The following is a 26,669-nucleotide window of genomic DNA, read 5'->3' on the forward strand; positions in this document are numbered from 1 at the left end:
CATAAAAATGTCTGGTTGTCGTCGGTAGAAAAGCGAGAACTAAAAAATAGTTTAAATACGTTTATGTTACAGAAAATATTAACTGGGATGCTCGAGATTTTATGTGAGGAGTAAATTTATGAAGGTTTATTTTTATAACTTGACCATCACAGAACTAATTTTATTGCTTACACATAATTCATTGAAAAGAATATCGTGCACAATATTTTTTAAACCAAATGTTTAAGGAATCAGTTTTAGTTGCTCCCTAAAATAACAGAGAAAACAAAAATTAAACATTATTAGCTCATAGTCAGCTATCCCAGAAGCCCAGGTCAGTTGGCAGACGCCTTGTCAACGTCAGACCTTACCTTAAAAAACGATCTTAGTTTTTACAAAACTAATAACATGTTCAAAGAAAAAACAAATCTTAGTGACAATTTACTGAAAGGAAAAATCACACCATCTATTAAAATTAAATATATTGGACAGCGTTTCTACCAGGTGCGAAAGGGGGAAAACGGATTTAGTTTTTTAAAAATTACATAGGTATCTGCTTTGGAAAATTATCGTAAATATTTTATCTAAACCATTTCGTTTAACATTTCCACACATCTCCGGCAGTTTATGAAGATCACGTCAAAAAATCTTCATTTAAAGCGAACCCGTTAACAGAACTAACTTGTTAGGGTATGCAAGCCCTTCTGGATAGCACACCCAGCACATTTTCTACCGGCAAGTTTATGAACGTCTAGGCAGTACTTATTATATTTGAATTCCAGCCAGTGTAACCGCAGGCTATTCGTATACATGGTGGTTAATGTGCTCTCTGGGTAAATTTCTTGGCTTAAACGGAAAACTCAATAACTTTTTTTTGCCTTAACTGCCTTACCAGACGAACGATGCACTCTCAGACGGACATAATATATGAATTAAAATTGATTAAGAACATCTGGGGAAACAGAGAATCGTTTTATTTCAATCGCTTATGTAATAGTCTTATTCGCTTAAAATTTGAGGTGAAAGTTTAGTCGAAGCCCGTGAAAAATAATGAAATCGAATTACTTCGATAAAGAACCGGTGATTTGTTATAAGAGCCGAGATGGCCCAGTGGTTAGAACGCGTGCATATTAACCGATGATTTCGGGTTCAAACCCAGGCAAACACCACTGAATTTTCATGTGCTTAATTTGTGTTTAAAGTTTATCTCGTACTCGGTGGTGAAGGAAACTACGTGAGGAAACCTGCATGTGTCTAATTTCAATGAAATTCTGTCACATATGTACCACAAGTACTAAGTAGAATAAAGTACAAAGTCACAACTTAATCGTACGGACAATACAAACACAAGTAAACGTTATTTTTTATCTATACCATCAAAGTACGGCGGAAACAAACTTGTTATTTGACAAAGGGTTACACAACACTGTGAAAGTGACATTGCTCCGAAATTATCTCTCGTTTAAATAATACTTGGTTTATTATTTTAATTATATAATTACACGGGTCATTAGTGCCATAATGGCGTTGTATTGATTTAACCACTTACCTGATACAATGTTGTTTATAGAAGTATATTATTTAAAGGATCGTTAATATTATGAAAGAGAAGGAAAATTGTAAGATATTCGATCCTCAAGGACTTTTACATTTCAAATTTCAATTATAAAATATGAATTCTGAGAACCGAGATGGCCTAGTGGTTGGAACGCGTGCATCTTAACCGATGATTTCGGGTTCAAATAAAATAATCTAAACTTCACGATCCTAAAAATCAATTTGATATTATAATTCTTTTACAATGTAATTTAAACGACGGCATAGTATATGTATAAGATAGCAGGCTGTTCCTCGCGTTAACATAATCAGATCGTACAATAATAATATAGTCTACAAATATCCTAAATAAACAGCCTTTTGAACAAAGAGAATTGTAAATTGTTTTATTAATGCATTCAAATACAAATTCTTAAGCTTTAACTAGTATAAACAATAATAGCTCATTCAAAAATAAAAGCAATACGCACATCATATAATTGCTATTATAAAAGTAGTAGGCGCTTGAATATTACAATACGAATATTACCCGTGTAAACGGGTCAAATAAATAATAATGTCAAGACACACAAAACAACACTATCACATAAGGTCCTACGTATATTTTTTTTATTAAATATCAAAGTTTATTGATTTAATCAAATGATTGATTGATTTTGATTTGATTTTCTTTTGACCTTTTCGTGATGTAGAAATCTGCCTAGATTATAAAGAGAACATTATTTATATTTAATAGTTATAATGGCCTGTAAATATCCCACTGTTGGAAGTCTTCTGTTACGAAGGCTTGGAGCTAATTACAGCTCGCTTCTCCTAATCATATAGATGGGTACACATTTGGCAGTATTACATATCAGATTGTAAGGAACCCTGCCTGGGTTCCTCACAACATTTTGCCACCGAGACGAATTATATACACAAATTAAGCACATGAAAATTGAGATTCTTCTCGTCCTGATCTGAACCTGCAATCTTCAGCTGTGATATATACCTATTCTAACGACTAGGCCATCTTGTCATTGTAATTAACTTTTTCTTTAAAATTTCAATATATATTGTTATAGGTCTCACTGCAGTTGCGACGCAAAGTTCCGCGAGTGCCTCCGAAAGACTAACTCACTCGTGTCAGCGCAGATCGGTCTCACCTACTTCAATGTCTTGGGTCCGCAGTGCTTCAGGAAAACCCACCCTATCGTCCGCTGTGTGAGACGTACGAGGTTAGTACTTTAATATTAAGAAGTTAATAAGTCGTCTAGGATGACATTTGTAGAAAGAAGACCACTACAGCAAAATACATGCCAAAACTCCAAGTAAGAACTCATACTACATAGTATTGAGATTCTTCGATAGGTTATTTCTAAGAAAGAAAAAAAAAATATGAGACTTACAAAACAGGAAGATCGGTATAATGTTAAGTCAATGTCAAATGATATTCCGTTTAAATTGGAAATACTTTAGTTCAAATCTCATCCTTGCCAAAATATTACTATGAATGGCTGTGTTAAGGTTTTTTCTGAGCCTTATATGTTCTCAAACGTACAATATATGTTTACTCGGCCCATCTTACAAGCAAAAATTTCAAAACACTAAATGGTAGCGTCTAAAATACTAAGATTAAAATAATAATAAAATATTTATAAAGATTCGAGAAGACGAAAATCAATTTTATCATTATAATGATATAAAACAGAAATGATTCTGTATTGCATAATTTTTCAAACTAAAATTTCATGTTCGTAGACGATTGTGATATATATGTCTCAATTATAATTTAATTCGATATTTATTATTGTCTACAGAATAACAGGCCTCAAGTGTGAAGAATACGAATTGGATTACACGAAACCGAAAATGTGGCAATGGTTTGACAACGAAACTTATTAATAACAAAATCCCACGTGAAAAAGACGTAATTAATGATATTCAAAATGGCTTAACATGCGAAATTTGACCTTATTCTTTAAAGATTAAGAACCATTATAAGTTCAATCTTAAGCCTTTTTAACTTATGCATGTTGTGTAAGAAATAAGAATAATTTCGCATCGACTGTGTATAATTGACACAGCCATAATTGTTTGGGTATAATTGTGTTAAGTTGGTATGTTTCTCAAAAATGTGTTTTCGTGATAAAAAGTATGGCCTATGACCAATGATTGTAAATATAAAATATTCCAGATTTTCCTCTATTTCTTCTTCATTTTGTTACGAAAAATCCTGTTTTACCGACGTTTCATTTAATCGGTAAAACAGACTTCTTGATACGTAAATGTCGTAGCAATATTTAAACTATTAAGGGTACGTATAGGGCAATAAATCAAACACAACTTACGTTTATTTTTTTTTATATAAGAAACATCAGAATATATATAGAAACGTCACATTTAACAAATAAATAATACTATGTAATTCGAATATAAAGTAAAATATTTATATAAATTATATAAGTAACAAAAACATTCCAAAAATCGTTTGAAATTGGGACAGGATGATATTTGAAAATTCGTAATTTAAAAATGGAACGCTACCTTTTTAAAATGTAAAACAGAATCAATAATATTATTTATTATTAAAAAAAAACTATTTAGGGTTTTTCAATTTGTAGAATTAAAAACGAAACAAGTGAATTGGCAAAAATCATCCATTAACGTCCCGTTCTACGCTGAATCTACAAGTGTGATATCTATAATGTTGTGCGCAAAAATTTATCAGAAATCTGTGTATAATAGATATGTTTCCTTTATCATATTACATTATGGTATAATGTGCAGTCCAGTCGAATACTAAATTTAACATGAATATTAGAAATGGCAGAAAATACTATTTGTGGAATACCGCAAAGCTAACATGACAAATTTAAATGTACCGAGTCAATTTTATATAATATACAACCATTTTTAATTACATACTATAAGTTTGTGGTTATATTTTTGGTCTTAAAATTTTCTGACATAGTTATGTTAGCTATGCAAATGTTCCATGAATATTGAATTAATTAAATATGTTTTGATATTATGTAATACAATATTTACTAAGTGAATGTTCTATAAAATTGCAACAAAATATTGATAATGTTTGCCATCTAGAATTTTATTGTAGTTTATAATGTCGTTATACAAATTAATCTCACATGTAAATTTGTACAAATTGTAAATTTACAATATAAATAGATTATTTTTACAAAGTAATTCTTTGATTATTATTTGAATATATAATTTATATATAAATAAACGATAAGCTAAAAGTACTGAGTGTTCGAATTATACGTAACTATTACTGGTTATTTAAGTAAAAGCTGTATAAATCTTTCGTAATTCATCATTATTATTAAATATTAATGACATCTAATGAATAACACATACTAAGTTTCGAAAGATCAAAATACGGGTGAAATATTTATAAGGACACAACGATGATACAGGGGAGTCATTAAATTTATTTTATCATTATAATGATATAAAAATCTAAGGTAAGCTACGCCTACGAAAAACTATGAAAACTTTATTTAGATATATATTGCTTAATGTGGTCCAATGAATAATTAGGTTTGGACTTAGTATTAAGTTCAGACTTTGGGACCTGATGCCGAGAGGAGCGAAAGAGGGATAAAAGTGGTTGCAAGAGGCTTTTCTCATAGTTTATCATTTGAAAATATAAGAACTCCATATATTTGAATTGGATATAATACCCATTGGATACCCATTGGATTAAACATTTGTATCTTAATCGAATGTCACTGAGTCAACTTTAGACAATCTTCACTGGGTTTTCAGCTGCATAATTTGTGTTCGTGAAAAGAAAAACTTTGCGAGAAAATCTGAATGGGTACAGATAAATACTGTGTGTGGTTTTCCACTGAAGTAAAGCTGTGGAACAACCTCAAGCTCCCATTTAGGAGCGCTCTGACTGTTACTGCTTAGGCTGTTACTCTGATATTTTTGCATAAATTCAAATAATGATATGATGATTATTTGTAAACGGAAAGCATTGCGTACATTTAATGCCAGAAGTAGTTTAAGCTTGAAATATATCTAAGATACCCTTATTGTCAATTCCCTGGTTTTTTCTTTCTACCTTCATTTTTATAATTGATCATCCGATCATTGAATATCAATATAATATAATATCATTAATAAATATTCACTTTGTAATAAAATTCTAACTAAATCAAAAGTTTACATTTTGTCTTGACATCATATTTAAATTTGTTTACGTTAAAGTAATTAATTTAATTTAATTTTCGGTTACTATTTTTATATTTATATTTATAATAATATAAATAATAAAACGTCGAAATAAATTATATTATAATAATGAAAAAGTACGAAATAATGATTATTATATAATAATGATAATCAATGATCAAACTCGTCTACAATAGCTAAGCCTCTAATTTGACTAATGACTCCTGATGGACTAGATCACTTCTAGGATAGTCCAGGATTGTCCAAGGGTGAGGTGAAATTGGTGTTTTTATTTGGACCCTGGGATATAATAAAGCGTTATATTATACTGTCATAATTAAATGCTTTCAGGATTTAGCTTCCACGCTTTAATAACTACGATATATTTTAATCTACGTTAGGAGGCGTTTCATTTATTCCTCTTGTTTATATAATCATTTATAAATGAAACAACTCAGACACACTCGAATGACAGAAACATCGAAACATTTACAAATACGTATAATAAATGAACTACGATCTTATCATTATAATCAGTAATTCAGATATTTCTAAATACAATTAAAAATATTAGTATAATTGTATTTTATCCTAGCGTCTAAATACACGCGTCAGCTACGAAACAAATACTAATAAAATAAGGCAAATTGGGTACATATTACGGAGGGATTAAAATATTTACTCAATATCAGGCACTCAAATTGAAATTATGTCGTAAAGGATCGCTTATAGGTCTAGGGCATTAATCCTATGAAAAAACAGAACGCTATACTTGGTTACTAATAAATTAAACGTCTATTTGCTTTGAGGCATATAAAACGGACTGTACTTTGCAATTGTAAAATGAATGTTGAATCTTACATGATTTTAAGCAAACGTTATTATATCGAAATACATCTGTCTGTTGTAAATATATAAACAAGCAATATTTATAAAAAAAAATAAATAGCAAAAATGAGAAGGCGTTGAGTATAATATTGTAGAACGGAATTATTATAACATAAATGGTGCATGGTTTCAGTTGCACCATATTTGCACCGTGACGAATGGATGCATGTCAAATTATTAATTCGAAGATGTCAATTAATCTCCTGCAGGCGGTTCCTGTAGACAGTAGATTATTTGTGACTCCTGAGACAGACTGGCAAAATCTATCTAGCATACTCTTTATTAAATCAACTTTCAGTCTTGATATTATCAAATATATTGACGGATTAACGGTTTTGGATGTCTTAAGTGTTATGTTAAGTTATGTAATTACTAGTATTGGTTCATTTGTCTATTTGTCTTCGGTGGTGATCAACATGGCGAAGGTGGCGAAGTTTTGCTCGTTGTTATTTAATTTATTTAATACAGAGTTTATATAAAAAGTATTTCCGTTTGTTTTATTTTCAATAAACTAAAACTACATATAAATAAAATTACAATTTTGCATATTACACGATTTGCTTTTACATTGTAGAGTCCGGTTTATATGTCCAGCTAAAGTTTATATAAAACACAATACTATACGGGTCACTAAATCACTCTACGCTACGCAAACGTCAGAGATTTTAATTTTATTTTGGCAAATAAAATCATTTGGATGGATTCAATTTTGTTATTTAATTCATAAAATGTCCGCGCCGTTCCGCCGAAAACTTTTACCAATGATGATCTATTTTCTACATCTCACGTTACTTAAAATAGCTCTGTCTCTTTCAGATGCCCGATCGCTCTACGATGCTCTATAAACTTTACACTATAACATGGACTGGACAAATGTATCCACCAATTTCCAATAACTTGCTATTTCTATCATATTTCAATGAATTAACAGTCCATGTTACCGCGCAAAACGTGTACGCTGTTACAATCTCTTTCGTACGACTATACGTCAATAAGTCCTTATATTTCTACCTCTAATTCGTTAGCTTACATTTTGAAGCCGTGGACCCGTTTGGTTATTTTTTAACAGCTCAAGAAGGATTCGGAAGATCTATAAAATTAATTATAAAGTTAACAAAGAATAGAATCGAAATTTCTAGAAGAATCTCTCTAATAAATGAACTATTAAAGTATAAATTGGAAGAATAGATGATTTACTTCATTATAATATAATTATATATATAATCTAAATTTTTACAATACTGTATGCAATCACTAATATGTCTGACCTTTCAATCAATGTACAATGTTTCTTATATTAGTTAAATGTATTGATAATAATTCATTGATAATAAAATGCCATAATACGTAATAAATGCATATACAAAACTTTATAACCTGTAAGATAATTTATTTTCGAATACATTCTAATTTTAAATGTGCTGACATATTATAATGATACACGTTTCATTAATGTATAATTTTATATAATAATAATGATTTATTTTTTAATGTCATTAATAATAATAGTTTATAATGAACGTGTTATTTTTTATTATATAATCTAACATCTACTTGAAATATAAATTAAGGAGACACGATAGGATCACATATATTTATTATAATAACTACACTCTCGAATACTTCTATTAATACTTTTTTAATGACTTAAAACACTTTCAGAATAATTTTCTCAAAAAGCTAAGTAAATAATATTAAAACTTAAAAGACTAGTCGTCCAAAAGATGGCGTTGCTTGTAACATTTATAAAAATTGCGTTTATATTTAAATTCCAAAATATTTCTTACGGAACAAATACCGTAATATATGACATACAAGTTAATTTCTCTTAATATTTATTAATGTCAATATGACAATGTCGCCGGCCCGTCAATTTGCCGCAAGCGTTTTTTTTAGCGAAAAGCGTTTTTTGATCCTGACCGTACATCAAAATAATATAATTAATAGTACAAGTTTGATACGCCAATTATATAAAGAAAATACTTTTTTAAATGTAATTAATCTGTTTTTTTTTTATTTTAGTTTTAAATTAATTCAGTTTTTTTTCACAATATCAAATTACTTGGAATAACTATTTCTGATATCAATCTACGAACTTTTAAAACTCAATATTTCTGATACGCATTGAGAGGAACCAAATGATTTTCGTAGACAGGGAAAAGCTACGGCTAGAAAAACTGCCGGTACTGGGGTAGAGCGAAATGAGAAGTCGCCTAAGGCGGGTGGCACAGTATCAAACAGATGTTATGAACTTTGAATACACAGGAATTCAGAGCGAATGAGTTCTATTGAATATGACGTAGGTATATTTGTTTTTAAGGTATTTTGCTACGATTATGATGCCAATACCGAGTGACTGGAGACTCGCTCTACCCCAGAGTTGGGCTAACGCTAAATGATGTAGGGATCAAGGATACTCTAGGCGTAGTTTGCGGCACAGTCGAAGAATGGAAAGCAGGCGACGGGCTCGGCGACTGAGTGCTAGAGCACGTGGAGATTCTCACAAGACTTAGACTTGGAGTCACGTGCCCAGACTCGCCCGAGAAGACCACGGACCTGAGGAGAGAATTTTCATAATTACACATTAAAACGTTATGGTTGACATTCGCTTTCCGCTAAAACGTCATATGAGTACATTAATATTATATACTTATAACTTAATTTATAATAAATCAATTTAACTACTTATTAATACAGAAAATGCAACGGTTTAAATAATTACGAGATAGAGTCGCTCGTTAAATAATTAAAATATTAGCTCTGTCAATAATGCTGTTTGACACTTATTTTTAGTGGTCTCGAAATAGATCTTTCGTAGGTAACGTCGCTAACAGCATCACAGTGCACAGAAATAAAATGACTTACGAGTTACTTTACATCTAACTTTTAATCGTAATAAACAAGTTTTTAATCAATAATATAATCGTAATAAAAATTGTATTGTAAACAGTACTCCTATCAAGGTACCTTCACACTGGCTGACAGTCGCGTGCGTTTTCTGGGCGTGCTGGCCGCGGAGGCAGGTGCGGGCGCCGGCGTCACCTCCGCTTCCAAAGGCGAGCGCGCACGACTGCGGTTCTTACGAGACCCGCTACGTTTTCTGAAACATTTGACAATACATACATATTACCACTTCACAATTACTCACTCTTCAAGCATTAGCTAGAACACATGTATTTTAACTGAAGATTTATTTCTTTTTGTTATAAATTGACACAGTACAAATAAAAAAGATAAGTCACACCAAAGGCACGGACAACATGTCAGAGGAGATACATAAATAAAAAAACGAAGATTGTAGGTTCAAGTAGGTTCGAGCGAACACTGAGATTTCATGTGCTTAATTTATGTTTTTAATTCATCCCTTAATTAGAAAACTTGCCAAGAACGCATCAAAATCTGCCACATGTATGTCTAAGCGGTCCTTGGAGCAGAGTAATGACTGTTCGCAATGCTCTGAAATTTATTCTCAATAAGCCAGGACTTTTGACATGAGCAGTAAGACATCTGTTTTTTTATGCAATCAATAGGTGGACCGGCAAATGAGCCCCCTGATGTTAAGTGGTCACCACCGCCCAAAGACATTGGCGCTGTTAGAAATATTAACCATTCCTTACTTCGCCAATGCGCCACCAACCTTCGGAACTAAGATGTTATGTCCCTTGTGTCTGTAGTTACACTGACTCACTTACCCTTCAAACCGGACCACAACAATACCAAGTATTGCTGCTTAGCGGCAGAATATCTGATGAGTGGATTGTTCCTACCCAGACAAACGGGTTTGCACAAAGCCCTACCGCCAACTAAATTGTATTATAAAAAATTGTAACTGACGTTTTTTGGCTTTTTGTGGAATATTTAACTAGTCATGAAGTCGATTGTAAAAACATAACTGAGTTATATATTCGTACCTGACTCGCTCAGCGTGCTGCTGTTTCAGCCTGATTTGCGTGAGTAGTCCAACAAGCAGCTCGTCCACGTTGTGGTTGATGCCGACTGACGTTTCAATGAACTTGCATTCGTACGACGTCGCGAGCGCTTTTCCTTCTGTAACCAGGAAATGTTCCGTCTGTTAATACCTTAATATTTATTAAATTCATGTTTGTTTATTTAGATAAAATTTCGAGGATAAATTCAGTGCATCGTTTCAAAAATATACGTTTTAAGTTGTTTTCGCTTCGTAACATGACACACAAGACATAGACACTGATTGTGAATCCCAGGCTTATTTTTTGGTGTCGGATTTTAATGAAGTATATTTTATGTATGAGTAATATATAATAAAAATCATACTGTTAAAATCTATCTCAATTAAATAATAGTACATATTTTTTCATTCAAAGTTGGCAGACTGACAAAGGTACCACCGGCTAAACGCACTGACACCGATTAGGTTAGTTTACCTCGGAAACTAAGATGTTAACTCCCTTGTGCCTTTATTAAACTCTCACACCAGATCACCTCAAATCAAAACACAATGATATTATGTATTGCTGTTTGGTGGTAAAATATGTTGGGTGGTGCCTACCCAGGTGGGCTCGCACGAAGGCCTATATATCCATTCGGAACGTGAATTCCATAAAACGTTACGATACAATATCGCTAAAAGCAATGTTGTTTCCATCCAACGAAGCACTAAATTCGCTACAAAACGTATTAAAATATCTACAAAGCTGTGACCCGTATACATTAAATTGTATTCAAATTGTATTATAATTAAAATACATTCTCGTTAAGCCATAGTGATAAAAATGCTATCTGGAACATTAATATGAAAATAGCCTTTTCATTTATCAAATGTAAAAAGCGCTTTACAGCGCTAAAATAATATTCAATAACATTATTTCAGCTATTCTTTTCTGATGTCTATAAGTGTCAATGACCTTGAAAACTTACCATCAGACAACGCATTTTGTGGTTTCTACTTTTCGAAAGAAATACAATGTCTTGTTTTTTTTTTTAAACTAGTACCTGTCCAAAATTCTAAGCTTTAGTAAAACTTGAGCCAGGTTGGTTGTACGGTACGGTGCTTGTAAGTACGCGTGCATCTTAACCGAAACTTAGGTAAGCACCACTGAATTTTCATGAGCCTAATTCGTGTTTATAATAAATTCATCTCGTGCTTGGTGGTGACGGAAGACATCGTGAGCAAACATGAGTCTAGTTTCAAAGAAATTCTGCCACATGTGTATCCACCAACCAGCATGGGAGCCGCGTGGGGGAAATAAGCTCTAAACATTCTCCTTAAAGGGAGAGAAGACATTTGGCCAGTAGTAAACGTTTATAGGCTGTTATTTTTATTTAGATTAACAAACTTATGATATAAAACAATATCAACTTATTTAAAAGTCTACTTCAACCAAGCACCAAGTACCAAGTACCAATAAATATCCACTCAATACCAAACTCGTAGTTTAGCAATGGAGTGATGAAGCTCTTAGATCACGTTCCCATTATGTTACGAAAACATGTTAGGTTCCATGTGTGTGGTCGCAGGTTATCCGAATTTAAGATGGTAAGATTACAAAAATTGACAATATATCTAGCCATCCTTATCTAATTACGTGGACTAATCTGTTCTCTCTTTCTCTAGCATACTCGTTTTTTTTTATTTAATAGGTTGGCGGACCGGCAGACGGACAACCTGATGTTAAGAGGTTACCACCGCCCATAGACATTGGCGCTGTTAGAAATAATAACTATTCCCTACATTACACCAATCTTGAGAGCTATGATGTTATTTTCCTTGTGCCTGTAGTTACACCGGCTCACTCACGCTTCAAACCGGAACACAACAATACTAAGTACTGCTGTTTGGCGGTAGAATACCTGATGAGTGGGTTGTACTTACCCAGATGGGTTTGCAAAAGCCCTTCCACCAATTAAACATATCATTCGTCTTTGTCGAGTGACGGAAAATTTAGGGAGCTACGTACTCAAATCATAATATTTACAATGAAAGATTTTAAGTGTTCTTCAGCTCGGCATAGCAATGTATGTTCAATGAATATTTAGACTAAATTGGTTTCAAATGGACGTCCCGAACTTAGGCCCTTTCCGCACATTTACAATGTCCCTTGTGGAAAAAATTAGGACCGGCAATTATGGAGTTCATTCTTATTTGCTTAAGCTTTGGAACTGCGATGCAATCAGATATTCTAATACGAAAGATAGATGACTATAGAAGATAGATATTATTTATCAAGATATTTTTTATTAAGGGTCTTTCAAATTAACTTATCTTGGTTATTTCTTTTTATGATTCAAATCTTTTACTAAAACGATTATAATTACCGGTGGTTACATTAAGTCTCTAAATGTCCAACTACCAGGCAAAGAAAAAAGGTCTCTTCTTGACAAGCGGATTTGAAGTATTTCACCTCGCTGCTCCAATGTGTATCAGTACGCAAGTGGCAGAATTTCATCCAATACATGGTTAAGTAATAAACTAGCATTAGTGAACAAATATTACCAAACTCAATAATGGAGGCGACTAAATAACCAATTTAGTAGACGGTACGAGTTTGTAAGTATTGTATAGTCACATCAATACCAATCCAATGTGCGCTGGTCCCTTCTCTTATCTCGCTGTGATTGTTAGCTTAGATACTTGGAGATGCCCTTCACTAGCAATTCGTTCGATCAAATATTTATAAAGAAACAGATAAAAGATAAGACGGCCTTTCTATTTGAATAAATAAATGAAATCAGCATTACGTTTCAGAAATAAAAACTCACGGAAATCTACTTCGAGTAAAATCCATATTTGTAAGTAGAAATAGGTGACAGAACGTAGGTATTAGGTATTAGATATAAAAAAGACTGCTTCGTTAGCCTAGTGGCTTAAAATAAAACGACTGTTTTCGAGGTTCTGGGTTCTGACCCAGGTCGGGCAAGCCTTTGGTTCTATGCCTGAACTCTTTCGGGTCGTGTCGGACTTGTCATCTCATCGGATTATGGGAGTGCACCTGTGTTTGCGTAAACATTTGTGCACTATAATATGTCCTGCGTATTTGCTTGGTCTCACATGAGGTTGGCTGTCGTGATACAAATAGGCCGGGTGACATAATCAAATAAAAAAGTAGCTTATCCTTGGGAGTTCGAGCTTGATTCATACAAAATGTTATCGAATTCGGTACAGAGGTTTGGCCGTGTACGCGTAATAGACACACATACATATTTTCATATTGATAATACTGGTATAGATGATCTACTGAATGTAAACAAGAATAAAAAGCAGTTATATTTAACGATAAAATAACTTATAAGAGTGTGCCCCAATATGGACTTACACTAAAGCTTACTTTTTTATGGCATGGGTTGGCAGACGAGCATATGGGCCACCTGATGGTAAGTGGTCACCACCGCCCATAGACAAAGGCGCTGAAGAAGAATTAACCATTGCTTAAATCACCACCAACCTTGGGAACTAAGATGTTATGTCCCTTGTGCCCGTGATTACACTGGCTCACTCACCCTTCTAACCGGAACACAACAAAATTATCATTAGTGAAAATAGACGATTTGTCTAACGTCTGATACGAAACGATTTTGTTATAAAATTTAGCATTTTCTCAGTTTTCATTGTAGAGAGAAAACGTTATTGCCAAGTTAACAGTCCGAAGTTTGTAAGTTAGCGGTGAGCTTTGGAAGGTGAAGTTGGTCTTGCGCCTGATTTCGATGGGTGTCCCATTGCCCTCCTTCTGGATTCTGAGACTAAACGAATAGGGAGTGCTCCTGTGAGTTTTAAGTTTGACCGCTATAACGTCTTCTGAGCAGTTGGCTCAGTTCTCCTTTTTCAATTGTCACAATGACCGATTTTTTTAAATAATTTCATTCTTATGTAGATTCTGTTAAATATACAGCAATATTTTAATTACTTTAATATATATATAATTCAAGTAACTGGTAAGTAAAAGCTTGCAATAAAAACCATTTAATCGTAACCACTTTGTTTGCAACCGAAATGGCATTTTGTTCTATAAACGGTTTGAATTGTAAATTTTTGTAACAGCTGGCGAAAGTATTACATTAAAATTAAGATACCCAAGCCTCACGGAATAAATACATACAAATCAACTTAAAATACAGTTGCTCGGTTATATACCTACAATAATAAAGACATGAGACGTCTGCAAAGGAAATTATCTTAAAAAGATTTATCGTAACATAATATTATACTAATATTCGAGTATATTAAACTCTGTGGTAAAGCATTGTTAAGTTCAACAAGTTTGTTTAATAGAGTTTTATGAATCTGTGCTAATAAGGAGTGCCACATGGTTCAATTTTAGGTCCTCCTCTATTTTTAGTTTAAAGAAATGATCATCATTCCTATGTTAGAGGCATTTGTGGTACTGTATAGATTAGTGATGATCCATTTAATATTGACAGAAATTGTAACTAATTATAAAAGGAGTATATTATCACTGGTATACAATTGGAGATAGTAAATCTTTCCTTGACTAAGGTGTCAAAACGTCTAGGTCTCGTCTTGTTACCTAATAACGTCTCTGTGCCCCAGGCTCCCCTAGAAATGGATGCTCACATAGGCCGGTCCACCATTGGGGCGTAATGGCAGTATGCGTAAGCGATTCTGTGTTGTCCAACGAACAGACGGTGTAGAGACCGCTAGTCTTTAGTGGATATTCGAAAGAACGCTCTAGCGAGTTTAAAAAAGTCGGTCACTCAGTGTTTTTTATTTAAAATTACCTCCCATTAAATCGTCGTTTTAACGCTACTACCGTTTCGGAAAGCAGCCTCCAGCTAGAAGAAACCGCAAGGCAAGGCAATTATTACATGCGGTTGATTTAAAAGAGTAACCACTGAGTTTTTTGGCATTTCTTCTCAGTAGAATCTGCATTTTGAACTGGTGGTAGTTTAATATTAAATTTGTTCGTATAAAATAACGAAACGACATAAAACTCGCTCGAGTTGCTTGCAAAATTGAAAATAAATGAATATCAAATAAAAAAACTATAACTATAGCGGTAGTTGTGGCAAAATTTAATTTTACTAAACCGTTATTGATTTTACATGAATATAAAAAAGGTTCAAACCGATCAGATACAAATCGCTTTCCAATAAACAACAGATCGATTTAGACCTTTAATACGACATAATAATAAATAGTTTTTGATATATTTACTTACACTTCTACGTTTAATACCGCGAAAAAAACAATAACATTTCGTTATATAACCTTCAATCTAATGTAAATCTTATAACAATATCAATAGAGTCTAAATTGTTAGAACCAATTAAACCAATTAAGCCTTATAGTTACAGCATTAATCACTTTCAAAGCTTATAAATGAAAATCAATAAATTGCTTTCAGAACTGAATTTACGAATTTGCGTATGAAAATTGGGTCACGAGTTAACGATGTATCATGTAGCATGCGCAAATAACGTCAGTTTTCTCACCGCTGGGCAAAGTCTCCGCTATCGAGGAGATGACTCGGAGTTTAGGGGAACTACTGTGGCGGAGTTCCATCCAAAACGTGCGGATTTATTTTAAATAGATCGATAGATTGCCAAACTTGATGATAAGTGGAAACCACCTATATTTACAATGCTTTAGTGGGAACTAAGATATTACGTCCCCTGCGTCTGTAGTTACTGGGTCACTCACATTTAAATTAAATTTTTCGATCAGTGGATATTATTTATCCAGAGGTGTTTGCACAAAACCACCGACATAAGTTTCCGATGTTATTATTCACCACAATGACGACTTGCTTAGATATGAACTAGCGTCCTTTGGTTACGGTTCGGTATACAAAACCATTGGGCTACCTCGGACTCTTTCAAGAGAGACTAACTGCACAGGTTAGATTCGATTTAGACAAAAATTCACTATTTATTACTTGGCTCTTATAATCTGATTTGACGTCAAATCTAACACGACCAAGAAAAGTTCAAGAACTACAGGCTTTACGTGTTTTCCAAGGTATAAAAAGATGCGATCTTTCAAATTCTGGTGTGCTACTGAATTTTTACTGGCAGTAAAACAATATAACATTTCAATGCCCCGAGGAATTAGACTCTCGGAATCTGCAGCGCTATAATTTATCTAGGAGAATCTAGATCAACAAGTAATCTAAGATGATTTCATAAAAAAACTCTACAATCGAATCTGACTAATTTTTTTGCAAATAACGAAAGTCCCTGATGATTTCGTACCCAGTGACTTGCCTTAATATTTCAAAGGAAATCGTCGAAGCCTTGTGACAGTAGTAGAGTAAAATTTGGAAGTCATTTACACAGACTCACAAATGAGTATAATGTAAATTTTAATCCAATAGCAGTCAAACAATAATTATAAACAAGTTTTTAAGCCATAAAGACTGAAATACTTTCAGGATAAAGGAATAACGCGCGTTCTTACTTAGCAAGTTTTTAATTAGAAAGTTCTAATTTACGAGTTAACGCTTTGTTAAAGTTTAACACTCTGACAGTTGCTCGTTAATTGCTTAAAACTGTATTTAATGGCGCGGGGTGGCCGTCGTCAAAACTCATCATAGCAAGTGTATGAATCTAAGAAAACGAATATTTCTTCTTAAAACAAAATCAGGCTGCCTCACTACCATAGTTGCGATCCTCTATAATCTCAGTAAAAAGGCCCATTCTAAAGATGTCCATAAGGTTCAGTGGATAAATTCTAAAATGAACCATTGAGGTTTATATTTACTTAACTTTGCCGATTCATAATTTTAAAACATTAAAAAAAATACATTAATAAAAAAGGCATGTTATTCAATATAGGATTATAAAGTTGAGAGAAAGGAAAGGAGCGAATACTTGTTGACAATTATATATGTATGTACGTAATACGTCCTACCTGGAAGTCAACAAGTATTAGCTCAACGCTTTTTTTATCATCTATATAATCATGTATTGAATTATGCCTTCTTCGCCAATGATTTTTTTTACGAATAATTTGAATTTATGAATCGGCAAAGTTAAAAATATCTGCGGATTTTTATTATAGAAACAGATACCTTGCCCTAAAAGAATTTATTGACTTCGCGGAGTCGGAAACTTGACGTTATAAACTTATCCTTACGTCTCGTATACATACAATGATTATCACTGATTCTATCAGTACAATTAAATAAAGAGATGTATTTTTACAAATTAATATTAGATATTGTTCCATTTATAACGATATATTCCCGTTAAATTGAACTTATGATATTAAAAATTAATTGCCTTTTAATTAATCACACACAGTGAATGATACAATACAGTATAAAATTCAGATTTAATTATAACAACGCGTTGTCAGTTGTCACGACGTTTAGAGCTTCAAATTAAAATAAGTTAACAATTTAAAGCCATTACTGACAAGATAATTGAATTAAACAAGGTTAAAAAATGAGAAGTGTTAAATTTAATGGAATATTTATAATGATGATTTGCGACTATTTTTAAATCAATTATTTTTTAATAAAATAAACTTAACAAATGTAATCTTACTAGCTGAACCTGCGGCTTTGCCCGCGCCAAATTTATTAAACAAAAACTTTCAACACCGTGTTACTACCCCCTTAGGGTTGGAGTTTCGTAAATTGTTTTCTTAGTGTCTACATCCTATAAAGAACTTATCTGTAAAATTTCACGTTTGTAGGTATTGTAGTTTTTGAGTTTTCGTGATACTTGGTGATAGGGCTTTGTGCAAGCCCGTCTGGGTAGGTACCATCCACTCATCAGATATTCTACCGCCAAGCAGCAGTACTCAGTATTGGTGTGTTCTGGTTTGAAGGGTGAGTGAGCCAGTGTAACTACAGGTACAAGGGATATAACATCTTAGTTCCCGAGGTTGGTGACGCATTGGTGATGTAAGGAATGGTTAATATTTCTTACAGTGCCATTGTCTATGGGCGGTGGTGACCACTTACCATTAGGCCCATTTGCTCGTCCGCCTACCGATACCCAGGTATTCATTCTGTCCAAAACGGTCTACCAACGACGCAGTTACTGAGATTATAACTCTATAATGGAAAATATCTAAAACAGAAATTAACAATTATTTTGTTTGAAATGTTTAAAGTGTCTATTTACTGAATCTAGGCTGTCAATATTAAACGAAGCTTCAATGCCCTAACCTAGTTAATCATGGTTATAACAATATTATCAGCGTACACTGGCCACACGGTTCCAATATAATTTGATAACGCTAGCCGGACGTGTCACCCACTAACTCTGGTACATTATCATTACACTTTGTAACAGATTTTGATGGGATTTAATATAAACTGAATTTAAATTAGGATCCATGTGTAATGGGGGTTTAAATTGGTGTTGATGTCGTTCGGCCACGACGTCCGGACATATTAAAGTGTACAGTGAGAGTGCAAACACAGGTTCTCTATTCCGTCGCTCTAATAATCCGATGGGGCAAATCTGACCGGGAGGAGTTGAAGCGCAGGATCAATGGCTTTACGCGCTGTCCGAGGCACGCTAGTGTACAAACCTCCAACTTCCCGACTTCGGGCTTTAATTGAGAATTTTTTGATATTGAAACCCGGTCCGATTTGGAGTTTGAACCCAATTTCTGGATTTGCGGCCTTATGTGGAGTCATTACACCAATAAGGAGTTAGAAATACTTTCAAACGTTTGTCTCGCGTAAGATTAAAAATATGGATACACGCAGGATACGTAAGATATTTGTTATTGTTATCGGTTATTAGCTAGCCCACAGCTTTGCCTGCATGTTTGTTGCGTTGATAGATGTTAGATTAGCCTACGTATTAAGCCAGGCTATAGGAAAACGCTCAATCAAATCAAATCCAAATATACTTAAAGTAATTCTTAAAGTATTTTCAAGTAGGCAGTTTACAAGTAATTTTGAATCGTCATTTAACAAACTATATTAAGTGAAGCTACCACCTGTTCGGAATGTAGATTCTACCGAGAAGAACCGGCAAAAAACACAGTAGTTATATTTCAAAATTGATATAATTTGAGACATTTTATACCGAATATATAAGATAAGTTCTATGCATCTGGATTCCAATAATATAGTTGTATTAATGCATGGAGACAGCTTGTCTCTGAACAAAAATAATCTAATTAAGGATATAAAATTATTATGTGAAATTCAAAATCAAAAGAAATGCAAATTTATAATTAGTACATTTCCATATTCACATACCTTGACAGATGCACAGAATTTACATATTTATGACTTAAATGTGTCTTTATACAATTTGACCCGACATTGTAGCAATGATTTTATGTTATTTGACATTAATAAATTCATATATAGATTTAAGCTGACAGAGGGTACTATGTACCTACCAATAAAATCGAGAAGACAAATTGGTAACCTAATTGCTTACAATATCAATAATTATTTTATGCCTAATGTTACCAAGGATCATATGCATAATAAAAATAACAATTTAATTTATATTAACACTGATAAAAGTAATTTAAATTGAATTTTAAGACAAAAGAGGTAGTCTCTGGCTCAAGTATTATTAATACTAATATTAATTTACCCAATAGTAATTTAACCTTGGATAAATTCCTAAATTTTAAAATTAGAAATAATCAAAACAATAATAATAGTAAACTTGTAAACCTGGTGCAACAAAACATTCAACTAACTAAAATATAATTATCATTGTACATGGAAAATGGTTAAAAAATATATATATATATATATCCCGCTGAGTTTCTTTCGCCGGTTCTTCTTAGGTCCGAGGTGCTAAATTCCGAACCGGTGGTAGATTTTTGACAATCAATAAGCAAGTGTAAACACTTCTATATTGAATAAAGATTTTTGACTTTGACTTTGATTCAGTAACAAACATTCAAACTTTCACATTTATAGTCATAATCTTGTGACTAAATTTCTATACGACTTTTTTTTATGGCATTGGTTGGCGGACGAGCATATTGGCCACCTGATGGTAAGTGGTCACCACCGCCCATAGACAAAGGCGCTGTAAGAAGTATTAACCATTACTTACATCACCTATGCGCCACCAATTTTGGGTACTAAGATATTATGTACTTTGTGCCTGTGATTAGACCGGTTCATTTATCCGACTAATGAAGCTTGCTATTTAAATAAGCATGCTCTTTACTCACCAACAGTCACATTTACTAGTTGGATAAACTGTTTCGTTTATACGTTGTTAATTTACTTTAGAAAGGCAGACGAGCAAATGGTTCAACCGATGGCGTGAGGTCACATTTGCCTGAAGACATTTGTACTATAAGAAATTTAAATCATTGCGCCGCCAATCACGAGATTTTAGATGCTATGTCATTTGTACCTGTAAGTACAACGGTTCTTTCACCATTTAAGCCCCAGGTTTTGTTTAGTGGTAGAATAGTTGGTGATTAGTGATTGGTGATTGGTGAGTACTCCCCAGAATACTGACGACAAACAAAACAAAGTCGCAAAGTACGCAAAATTTTAACATAATATTAACAAAACACGTGAAGACATTAAATCAATGTTATATTTCTTCAAATTCTTATTTAGAAAAGGCAGTTTGTCCGAATATCATTCGGAACTAGCTAAGCAATTTAATTTTCACCAAAGATATATTTAATACAAAAAAATATCGCAAAAAAATTACACTGAACACTGCAGCCAAAATTGTAATCCTAAAGTTTCGATTGCAATACTGTCTGGATATGCCAAATGCACAAACAACACAGATCAGTGTTGAGTGTGAAGAAAAAAGTTGCGCATGCAGCACCTTACATAGAAGAAGGTTAAGCCTCCCAAGAAGTTCCCAGTATACTTAAATTAAAAGTATACTTACCATCTGTAGGTACCACCCTAGATCTTGCCAGGTCAGCCTTGTTTCCGACAAGGATGACAGCTCTTCTCGCCGTGTGTCCCGCTGCCCATAATATTTGTAATCGTCTTTCAGCTTCAGCAAAGCTTGTCCGGTCTGCTGTTGAGTAGACCACGCAATAGCCGTGTGCTGTTCCTTCCGACTGCAGGAATGGGACAATGTTATAAATTATTACAGACCCTGTTAAAGTACACACGATTGCAACCACAGTGACGTAGCAATAAGCACATCAAACTCAGTGGACAAGACATAACCTACAGCTGTATCATTTTATTTGATATCGTCAAACTGACTATTTTATGAGAATACTTCCTTTATTAAAAGTCTCTTCTAAATACCTTTCTCTAGATTGGAATTTTTGAAACCAGTTAGGGCTTGACAAAGTCGGAAACAATAATATTATTATTACATCAAATCTGCCTAAAAGACAAGTCAACATTGGAAGTTTGCTTTTATTTTAAAAAACTGTCAACGGCTTAAAAAGAAAATGTCGTGAACCTTGAGAATACCTAATCAAGCTCATCGGTTTAATGAGAATTTTTAAATTGAAAACGTGTAGATGTTTATTTTTCGAAGGCCTATTGTACAAATATATTTTTTTCGTTAAATTTTTCCAATGAATATTATATAATGCATTTTCGTCGAGTTGTTATAAAAATATATTTGTGTTGTCGCTCTGACGACGCTATAATATTTTATCAAAATTTCACGGTTAAAATCTTAGTGGTTGTTTGTAGTATTCATTAAAAATACAATAGTTTGTAGTAGGGTTTTGTATAAGCATGTCTGCATAGGTACCACCCAATCATCGTATATTTCTGTCAAACAGCAATAATAAGTAAATTTTAAATTAACATGGTTATTTTTATTACTAACAGTATTTAAAACGGGATATTTACCATGTTTTTTATTTTTATTTGTTGGAGCTCGATATTTCGACATTATCTACGAATGTCTTGTTCACGAGACTGACAAGACATTCGTAGATAATGTCGAAATCTACGAATCCCGTACGTATCCCGTTTTAAATACTGTTAGTAATAAGTAAATTGTTGTGTTATGATTTGAAGGGTGAGTGAACCAGTCTAACTACAGGCACAAAGGACATAACATCTTAGTTACCAAGGTTGACGGCGCTTTTTTACGAGAAATACTTAATCTTTCTTAAAGTACCAATGTCTTTGATGAGTCCGATTTGTCAGTCCATTTACCTATATGGCACGACAAAAAATATCATAGCTTCTGACTCTACGATGTTCAGTTTCTTTATAATTCAAACATATAATTTTCCGTATAATCGTTGTGTGAGATGGTGCCACTATAAGGACTTGGTTAAGTGAGAATTAGCTTACAATTGCATTATCAGGTGGTGAATCCAGGAATGTGATCTCTGATTCTTCTCCAGCGAGCAGCACGCATACAGACTTCTCTCCCGATTCGTCATCTGAGAATAATACTATTGTTAGAGCTCATAGTATATTTATTATTAAACATTAAGTATTTAGGCGAAATATGGAAATTGTTTTTCTTTTTGACGTTAGAGGGTTATTCTATGGTACCTACACATATCTGATGAAATGATCCCGACTACAGATGATAATGTCGTTTTGACCGATTTTGGCCATGCCTATCTCAAGGGAGGCTAATCAACTACTCAGGACATATTTGAACACCTTATTCCGTCTCTCTCATAATTCGATTGGACGGCAAATTCGACACGATCTGCGGCTTCAAGTGCCTTACGAGGCACGGGAGTGTACACATTTCCAGAGGCTGTTATTGAGAATTTTTCTGAAAACTCTTAATAAATTTTTCGATAGATAAATCTAATAACTTTTTCTCAGCCCGACTTGGGGTTTGAATCAAGGACCTCGGGATCTGCGGCCATATAACGAGCCACTAAACAGTGGCAGTAAACGACATTTTTTCTGCGATATATTATTGGGAATTCCCTAGTGCTTTTATTTACCCTTTTTTTTCGTCTCGTCTTTATAACTACATATACTTTACTAAACATCAACTTTTTAAAAAAAATATATTCAGTGATTTAACCCAGAACAGCTAGCAAATATACCAAGGGGTTAGCTACACAGGTGGTCCATACCATCTGAGATCGTACTAACTATAACTATTTCCTACCCTTTTTATGAAACTGTCAACGTTTATTCGTATAACATTAATAATATTCCACTAACCCCTTTAGTCAACAAAGTTGTGCGTATTGGGTACAATATTTCAAGGGGACTGGACTTGAAACTTTTAGATTACACGGCTTCTAAAACCGTATAAACCACAAGTTGGACCCTGGTTGCTATAATCATATAACTATCCAACAATATCAAAGCTTATAAAAAAACTTACGTGAACATATCCATTTTCTTCTTTGTCTTTCAAAACCAAATAATCTTTATTCAAGTAGGCTCATAAAAGCACTTTTGAATTAGTGTCTTTTATTATTTATATTAATAATAAATAAATAATTATTGGACAACATCAAATACATTACTCTGATCCCAATGTGAGTAGCTATAGGACTTGTGTTATTGAAAATCATAAGTAACGGCGGTACCACATACACCCAGACCCAAGACAACATAGAAAACTAATGACCTTTTTGTGAATTGGAGTGGCGTACCCATGAAAACCTGTGTACACACTACTCGACCACGGAGGTTACTTTTGAGATGACGTCCGACAGAGAAGTATGGAAGAGAAGACATGCTGCGCCCTCCCCAAATAAAATTGGGATAAGGGCAGGAGGATGATGATGAGAACTTAGCGCAAGCAACCAAACATCATTGCTCTTAAGTTGTGTTTGAATGAAAGTATTCAGTGTTGCTGTCCTTTTACAAAGTATAATTTCGCATGCACGAAGAATCGTTGTTCTAAATTGTCACCATTAACGTAATTGAGTTCGTAATCATTTCAAATTTAATCTGCTTTAAATTGAACTAAATAGATTTTTTGCACAGGGGATATATCTTAGTTCCCATGATTGGCTTGCTTGGCATTAATTGAAACGGTTAAATGTACTTATGCAAGGAAGGAGCTATAACAGGTTAATTTTAAGTACTTATGGAAGGAAGGAACTACAATTAGGTAACACATTTTCCCCTCTAATTACCTATAATAAATAAAATAAATTTTGAATGGAATAAATTTATCTTATATATTTCTTAATAGAAAGATTGTCATCATCGACCGAAGTCCACGAGGCCATTACACATTTAATCAAGTTTAATTAAACCAGACCACTCGTCCCCGATATACCGCATACCGCAATATGAAGAATAGTTTATTGGCGAAATAATTTGTAAACTAAACTAAACGAAACAAAACGATTTCAGTACATTTTTCAGAGGTGTATAGTTTTATTAATATATTTGCCGGTCAACTTCCAGTGGCATACATAGCTCGATTCCATAATTAATGTAACTAATTAACTCATTAACTATCGTGCTTTATTATTATATGATACATGAGTCTAGTGCTCAAATTAACAAATATCATCTATAAATCCTTAATGTCGGATAGTTAAGATAAATTTTTGGGTGATTCATTTACTCGCCCCCATTTCAGTGCAATCGGGTACGGCTAATGAACGGCCGAAAAATTTCGGTTAGTTTTTTAAACGTTACTAAGTGTCTAAGTTTTTAGAAAAATTCTTGATAATAATTTTGGTAATGAAACGCGTGCCTCCTAGCAATTTCTTTATCATATTGTAAATTAAAAAATTAGACGAAAAATCAGCGGAGTTTCTTTTGACAGTTTGAGTCATTTGGTAGTTGTATTTAGTTAAGTGTAATGCTTTTAAATTTTGAATAAATGATTTCGATTTTAAATCCGTCATGAATGTCTCAACGGATAAAAGGAAATTCAACCAAATTTATGACTCCAACGAAAAGATCCACCCAACAAATGAGTTTTCTTAAGATGCACTTTACTATTCAAAGTTTTTACGACACATCACCAGACGAAGCATTAAGACGTCTCGCTAACTTTCGTCAGACTAGTCAGTCGAAGTTGTTTAATTGCCATCCACCATGAACCAATTTCTATTCACGATGAGACATATTTGTGGATCCGTCGTCTTCAGCCTAATTGCCCGAATTCTTCGTATCTTTGATCTTTGGTGTGTAGACTAAATGTCTTCCACGACGCTTAATACGAAATTAAGTTAATGACGTTTGTTTGATAGAAGCTTGAACGAAAGCGAGTTTAATAATTTGCTTAATTGAACATCAGAAATAGACACATAAAGTTATTTAATATATTTTAAACTAGTTTCCGCGTGTGGTTTCGCTCGCATATGGCGGTGATAGGTTTTAAATAAAAAAGTACCCAATGTCCTTCCTTAGCTTGTTGCTTCATAATAAAATTCCTCAATTTGTTATGAAACGGGATTCAGTGTTCTAACGTGGATGTCAAACAGCCAGATATATTTTGAATATTAGTACCTATATTAATAATTTCGTGCCGGTCTACGATAGGTAGGCAGTTATAGATAGTTAAATAATAATGATTTTTAAATCGATAACATATATGCGCTAAATTCGTTTAATCGAGATATTTCGATATCAAATCCATATGACAGTTCAACGGACGGCCATGTTTGACGTTTACGGGTGCGTTCAGTAAATGTGTTCTAAATAATAAATTAGTGTGGGGCTACCGTAAACTCAATGGAATCTTATCCACAATAAATTATTGATAAATGATAAACCGTATTTGTTTAGTTTTATTTTTTTTACCGGAGCGCCGGGTTTTCATCTAGTTGTGTATAATTAAGTGATTTCTATCAAAGACATATTTTTAAATGGATGGAGATAAGAATTTTTAGACTGTCTTGTTCTAGTAAAACCTCTTCGAATATTTCGACTTAAATTACAGATATTTTCATTAAAAAATATATTGTTACTTTAGTTGTCGGAAAGTATTAACTACTGAGTTTCTTGCCGACTAACTGAATGTAATTTTAAACTAATCTTTTAAAATTATGAATCAATATTGCTCGTAGCGTACTTGTTTAAAATTATATTTAATTTGATTTCTGTATTTATAATGACATAAAATTGACACATGTCACGTCAATAGTCTTAGTTTAAAGCAAGTAAAATTGCGGAGGTATTTAGAAAAAGGAATAAAGATCTTTATTTATATTTTTTTTTTATAGTAATGGAATTGGTGTATGTCTTACATCTCACCTGATGGAAAGTGCAGATAAAGACGAAGGTGGT

The 26,669-nt window shown here is 33.3% G+C and overlaps 2 protein-coding genes across 3 annotated transcripts in view; one reads left to right on the forward strand and one right to left on the reverse strand.

Moving 5' to 3' along the window:
- Positions 1-3,904, forward strand: part of LOC125073405 — a 32,199-nt gene extending 28,295 nt beyond the window's left edge. Inside the window, exons 5-6 of the mRNA XM_047684223.1 lie at positions 2,601-2,753; positions 3,336-3,904. Of these exons, the coding sequence (XP_047540179.1) occupies positions 2,601-2,753; positions 3,336-3,420 (238 nt within the window). The 3' untranslated portion in view covers positions 3,421-3,904. The remainder of the gene's footprint in view (positions 1-2,600; positions 2,754-3,335) is intronic.
- A 4,435-nt stretch (positions 3,905-8,339) lies between these two features.
- Positions 8,340-26,669, reverse strand: part of LOC125073583 — a 124,842-nt gene continuing 106,512 nt past the window's right edge. For both annotated transcript variants that reach the window (XM_047684460.1, XM_047684459.1), the window contains exons 8-12: positions 22,785-22,876; positions 21,397-21,574; positions 10,518-10,653; positions 9,574-9,706; positions 8,340-9,162 (exon numbers count right to left, since the gene is read on the reverse strand). In XM_047684460.1, the coding sequence (XP_047540416.1) occupies positions 9,088-9,162; positions 9,574-9,706; positions 10,518-10,653; positions 21,397-21,574; positions 22,785-22,876 (614 nt within the window). In that variant the 3' untranslated portion in view covers positions 8,340-9,087. The remainder of the gene's footprint in view (positions 9,163-9,573; positions 9,707-10,517; positions 10,654-21,396; positions 21,575-22,784; positions 22,877-26,669) is intronic.

This window comes from Vanessa atalanta, chromosome 24 (genome assembly GCF_905147765.1).
Source record: "Vanessa atalanta chromosome 24, ilVanAtal1.2, whole genome shotgun sequence".
Taxonomy (NCBI): domain Eukaryota; kingdom Metazoa; phylum Arthropoda; class Insecta; order Lepidoptera; family Nymphalidae; genus Vanessa; species Vanessa atalanta.